Below are 5713 nucleotides of genomic sequence, written 5' to 3' on the forward strand. Positions count from 1 at the left end.
TATAATACTTGGATGAGTTTGATGATCATGTGCTTAATTTACACGCTGCAGGTTTTTATTCATTCATTACAGAATGTTGGGGAAACTCGGATAAACACAAGTATATATGGTAAAAGTAATGGAAATAAAATGGGAAAATAATGACACCAAGAATTTTACGTGGAAAATTCTTCTAAATAAGGAAAAAAACACAGATCAAGAGGTGCAACTGATATTACTATAGTAAGGAATTTTACACTGTGTAGTTACGAATACAATACTTAAAGTGACTACTATACACTCAAAAGGAACAACACTCTTTTGGTTTCCACCTTACTAAAATATCGCTCACACTCTATTTTTCTTCACAGACTATTTTTCTTCTATATTCTATAGAATACCTCATTTTGCTCTCAAAATGCTTTTTGTCTCTAACTTGGTGTGTTCTACAAATGAGCAAGAATACTCTATTTATAGAAGGAGAAAATCATACATATGTCACTAATGACATAAGTAAATATAGCAAAGTCAAAAAGAGTTTGCAAATCTTACGAATTTCCCAACTATCAAATCTTTATTTTCAACTCTTATCACTACTCCTTTTTAACAATTACTTGTATCAATTGAATAGCAAAAGTTGATCAAAAAATAGGATGGACTTAACACAGATGGGATCAGCTCATGGTAGAAAACTAGAAATGATCAGAACGCAAAACAGTCTCTGTTGGGTAATATTCCTGTTTATATATTAACTCTCTTTACCAAATACAACACTAGTATATATTCTTCTATCTCAAAACAATGTTACAAAAAGGTTGACATGATTTGATACAATGGGCTTTCAGACTTGTGTAAAAAGACCATTATTCATCAGAATTTTTGTTTCTCGGAGTGAGAGTATACATACAAAAGGGGAGGCTTCTTATTATTATTCCCCATTTATTTATACAAATAGAATCATAAAAAATTAGTGTTTGTTTAATTACATTATCATGTTACTCGACTTTGGTGGTCTGTCACAATTTGCAGACATCCAACCTATTGCTTGCTTCTCATTATCATAGATCACCATTTTATCTTGCATTGATATATCTGGAAACAGGTAATTCAATCGATTATGTTCCATTAAAATATATTCAACTATTTTTTACATCTCATACGTACCTCCAATAAGGTTGACATTTTGCAGGCCAGCTTCAGTACCATTAAGAACTCCCAAGCAGACACTGCCCTTTGACTGCAGAACAAGTTAGTATATTCATCATATATTTTCCATATGTAAAATAAAGAATGTTGAATATCTTACTGAAATAATAAGATATGATTCAGGGGGAATTTCAAAATGAGCTTTCGATTTCCATCCATTGCCAAAGCTAAGTGCAAACTGCTTAAAGTATTTCTTCGCATCATTTATGGTTTTGAAAGGTCTCCTGCCCTTCCAACACAATGGGAGTGTATAATCATCCTTTGTTTCTCTTAGTGGCTTCCCATTCAGTTCTTTCTTCAACTGTCAATACAAGTGAAGCTACAATAAGTTACAATAATACACATGAGATTCTGTAAACTTAATTAATTACATATTGTACAACTTACTAGCGAAATGAAACCTTCGTATGTATGTGCGTTTAGGTAACTGAAGGAACTTCCACTGTCAAAGACTACAAAAAGATTCTTCAATCCCGTGCCTTTTCCCCCAAATATGAGTTCTCCAGATCCTGCTGAATAGTGCTTCCTGTCATGCAATATTGATATCGATGAGAGAGGATAATTTAGAAAGACAAAATTTGCTGTTGGGATTTGTGTGCATTACATGCGATCATGTGCCATAGGAGTCCAGACTATGCGTGAGGAATCATAAACCTCATCTCCAAAGAAGAGAAAGCCTCCTCCTCTACCACTCAAGCAATGACCTACCACATTTTGCACCGCACCCTTGCTGTGAAGCTGAGACACAATGCTGGTTTTTCCTCTCCCAAGACCAAGCACTCCATCCAAAGGATGATAAGATTGACCAGGTAACTGATCATATCCACACCTATAAAGTTACAACAAAATCCTTTTGATACGATAGAATAGTCTTATTTCTCCTATCAAGGAAGCTTTAGAATCAGCTCAAGGAACAAATCACCTATATCAACATTTACCAAGTATTGTGAAGGAGGGAATTGTTAGGACCTTCTTTAGACAATTAAGAATTCAAATTGACAAAACAATTTTGAGGCTTCATGTAGGATTGCCTATTCAAAACAGCAAATCAGACGTTCATTCGGCCTTCCAAACATTAACTACAGTGAACAGGGGTGTGAGCTTTCTCGGTATTTCTCTTTTTTCAAAATTTATTTTTCGTATCTGCAGAATATTTCTTTTACGTTCTGTTTATGATGTCGATTAGGAGGAAGATGATATATTCCATAACACTGATGCATATTTCTACTGACTCATTCTTAAATGTCCAACTATATTAATCATAATCTTCTACATATATGTGAAGCTATTAAAAGTTGTTTGTTTTCTCCTTTTTTTTTTTGTATTTACTGTTCTATCTTTTGTCAATGGAGGCTCATATGTTCTTTCTGACTAACTACATAGTATTTTTCTTTTTGCCTTTTAAACCAATTTCTTAAGGTAGGTATTTCTCATTTAGTAGCATAGGACAACAGTCTTAACAAACGTTGAATGCAATTCTTGGAAAAAGGATATTACAGCATATGTTTTTTCATACAAGGAAGATAAAAAGAAAGAATACAGAGAGAGGATAAAGATTGCTAACCCTAAAGACAAACGAGGTATCATCCGAGCACCACTGGTCATGTTGAAGTGAAACACATCATTAAGTAGGACACCTAGAGATGAACCTCCGTCGGCATAGTCAACCTGATAGTCACATTGTTCTGGACTTTCACATTTGTAACCAGCAGGGTGCAAGGAGGCACAGAGAGGGTCCTTGCATGGTACGAGGTCATTATTTGGTTTGTAGAATGGATGAGGCGCCTACAAGTATAGAAATAGTAGGATGAGACTGTCACCCATAAATATGAAACTGGTTCAAATTTGATCATCAAAAGCTAGAAATTTCAAAACGATATCCCATCAACAGCTGATCAAATCAGTCCTCCCTCTACCTTTACTAATAGGCATTCCCAAATCTGTCAAACATGATAATACTCCAACATATGGATGGTGAATTTTGAAAGAGAAAAACCAACTCTTTTCTCTCTCTCTCTCTCTCTCTCTCTCTCTCTCTCTTTGTTGCCTTTCCTCATAGCCTAGTCCTTTCTACCATTAATTCAATTCATCCTAACATTCATAATGATCCTATTGTGCCTTGTTAATGTCTGTAGCCTCCCTAATTGCCTAAAAAGCGAAGAAATTGAGTGGGTACCTAATTGACCTCTTGTACCAAGTATAGAGGTTGCATCAAATGATAGAACACTAGTCCATAAGATTGATATAGTAATAAGCCATTAATTACAGTTAAGTCAAATGAGTGTAAACAAAGAGTTTACGGTTGTGCAGCGAACACAGGGAGCATCACATTGCAGCCAGGTGAGGTCACTGCCAGTATCAGGATCAAGAAAAAAAGGCCTTGAAGGCTGCCCTATATTGAGCTGAACATAGTAATAACTGCACAAGATAGAAAACGCACACTTTATTGGGCGGGATCATGTAAATAAAGTGTGAATACCAAAAAGTTATTGCATACCCAAGGGGATAGACATTGCCATAGAGTGGTAGGACAATTGAAGAAGAGACAACTGGATTGACCATTGCTGCAGAAGTAGAAGACATCCACTTCCACCATTTCTGCTGCTGATGATGATGATTTTCCCCTCCTCCTCCTGCTGCTGAAACAACCACAACCACAAAGATCAATATCCCAACAATTTTCCCTCCTCCCATACTTACAAAATAATTGTCTTCCTTTATTAATTATTGACACTATTTATATGTTTCTCAAAAGTCAAGTAGATTCTTTGGATGCCTTTTTAATTTACTTCACAACTCAGGTTTAGTTTGGCATTGCTTCGATTCCTCTCTTTACTCCTGATTATACTCATTCTTCTTCCACCTACCATAAAATTAACTATACCTTTATTTTTATTTTTTTATTTTTTTATTTTTTTTATTTTGATTTCTGTCTGTATTAGACTCTCACTAAATTTGTATTCTCGTCACACATTTTCTAAAGAAAAAAACATATATTAAAATGAAGGGGAGTATATGTTTTCTTTATTCCTTGCCCCTTCTGTTTGGTTTACTTTGGGAGAAAGGAGTCAACGTGACCACATTAAAATACCTTATTGCATATACCTAGATTAATTCTTTCTATTACTTCGAATATTTTATACAATCTACACTAGGTTTCTTTACTTCTCTTTTACCTCTTCATCTTCCGGACAATTTAGTGTAGATGTATAAAGGAATCTTTTTGGATAATTTAGTGTATATTTTTATACTACATTTCAATTGTCTGGACAAGCATGGACTCAATATATGTTATTCTATTTAATCTATTTTATGTGATACTTATAGAATTAGGAGAGATGCCATTTTTTAATATAGTTTTTAATTATTTTAAATGTTAATTATTGTGATTTATAATATTATATATCTAATTTTCAAATAATAATATTACTCCCTCTGTCTCAAAATCAACTAATATTTTTGTCTTTTAAATACTTTAAGATGTTAGTTGTATAATTTAGAGAAAATGCATAAAAATTATCCTGAACTTGGTCGGATAACTTAGGAAAAATGCATTAGTACCTCTCAACCAATGCTCGAAATCTCAGAGACACACTTATACTATATTAAGGTCCTATTATCCTCCTGAATTATTTTATAAATAAATTTCTACCCCTTTTAGCCTATGTGACACTAGCTTGAAAAAAATATCAACATGCACTGGCCCATATGATAGTGCCACGTAGGGATAAAAAATTATTTAAAAAATAAGTTCATGGGGATAATAGGATTTTAATATAGTATAAGTGTCTCTGAGATTTCAGGCATAGGTTGGGGGTACTTGTGCATCACAGTTTTTAAATGTCTTCCTTAATATTTTCGAAGTGATTCTTTTTCAACCCTGAGACTATAACATCACTCTCACCCGCCACATCATAGCCATATAAGCGTGACATCATACCATGTCATTACTTTTTATTTATTTTTAGAGAAAAGACATAAAGTGACACCTGAAGTTGTCACAAATTTTTAAAAAGACACTCTAACTATGCGGACGTCCTATTACCCCATAAAAGTATTAAATGCCCTTATAAATACACCATTTTAACTAATTTTCTGCCTATGTTTGTATTCACACGGATGACGCGCGTGGTTGAAAAAAAAAATCTTCCAAAAACTAATTAAGAAATGCCATGTGTCATTTCTTTCTTTATTATTTGATTACTTTCTCTCAAAATACGCCATCTTCCCCAATTCATTCAAAACACCAGTTGGTTAAAAATTAAAATTAAAGATAAAATCTTCTCTTTCCAATAAAAAAACCCAAAAATGGAAGAACTTTCTAACTTGTTAAATTTTAGTCATCTCTTTAAAATTTGAGAAATCAATTTAGCTTTTGTAATTAGATTTTGAGGAAAAATATTTTTTATAATAGCAAATGCAAATCTTGATTCGTATTTGTAATGATGAGAATAATCGATGTCGTATATTACTTCATTCTGCAAAAGTGCCGCAAACTAACCCAAACTTATAGAACTCAACGAAGCTC

At 33.5% G+C, this 5713-nt stretch overlaps 1 protein-coding gene across 1 annotated transcript; it reads right to left on the reverse strand.

Annotated features, from left to right (window-relative positions):
* Positions 1-826: 826 nt before the first annotated feature.
* LOC101243714 (aspartic proteinase Asp1) lies at positions 827-4003 on the reverse strand. Its single transcript, NM_001310468.1, has 8 exons — positions 3683-4003; positions 3486-3603; positions 2750-2970; positions 1790-2014; positions 1573-1711; positions 1286-1486; positions 1144-1216; positions 827-1071 (listed from the first exon to the last, which is right to left on the reverse strand). Exons 1-8 carry the CDS (start codon positions 3877-3879, stop codon positions 962-964), a joined length of 1284 nt encoding a protein of 427 aa, NP_001297397.1. The 5' UTR covers positions 3880-4003; the 3' UTR covers positions 827-961.
* Positions 4004-5713: the final 1710 nt, after the last annotated feature.

This window comes from Solanum lycopersicum, chromosome 6, assembly GCF_036512215.1.
Source record: "Solanum lycopersicum chromosome 6, SLM_r2.1".
Lineage (NCBI taxonomy): Eukaryota > Viridiplantae > Streptophyta > Magnoliopsida > Solanales > Solanaceae > Solanum > Solanum lycopersicum.

What these genes read in the sequence shown, in the direction of transcription:
- LOC101243714 (NM_001310468.1), bottom strand. Translation starts at nt 3,879, where the DNA reads ATGGGAGGAGGGAAAATTGTTGGGATATTGATCTTTGTGGTTGTGGTT. An exon ending in ATACCTCGTTTGTCTTTAGG is followed by an intron (nt 2,015 to 2,749) that starts GTTAGCAATCTT and finishes GTAACTTTATAG; the next exon opens with GTGTGGATATGATCAGTTAC. An exon ending in ACGAAGGTTTCATTTCGCTA is followed by an intron (nt 1,487 to 1,572) that starts GTAAGTTGTACA and finishes TTGTATTGACAG; the next exon opens with TTGAAGAAAGAACTGAATGG.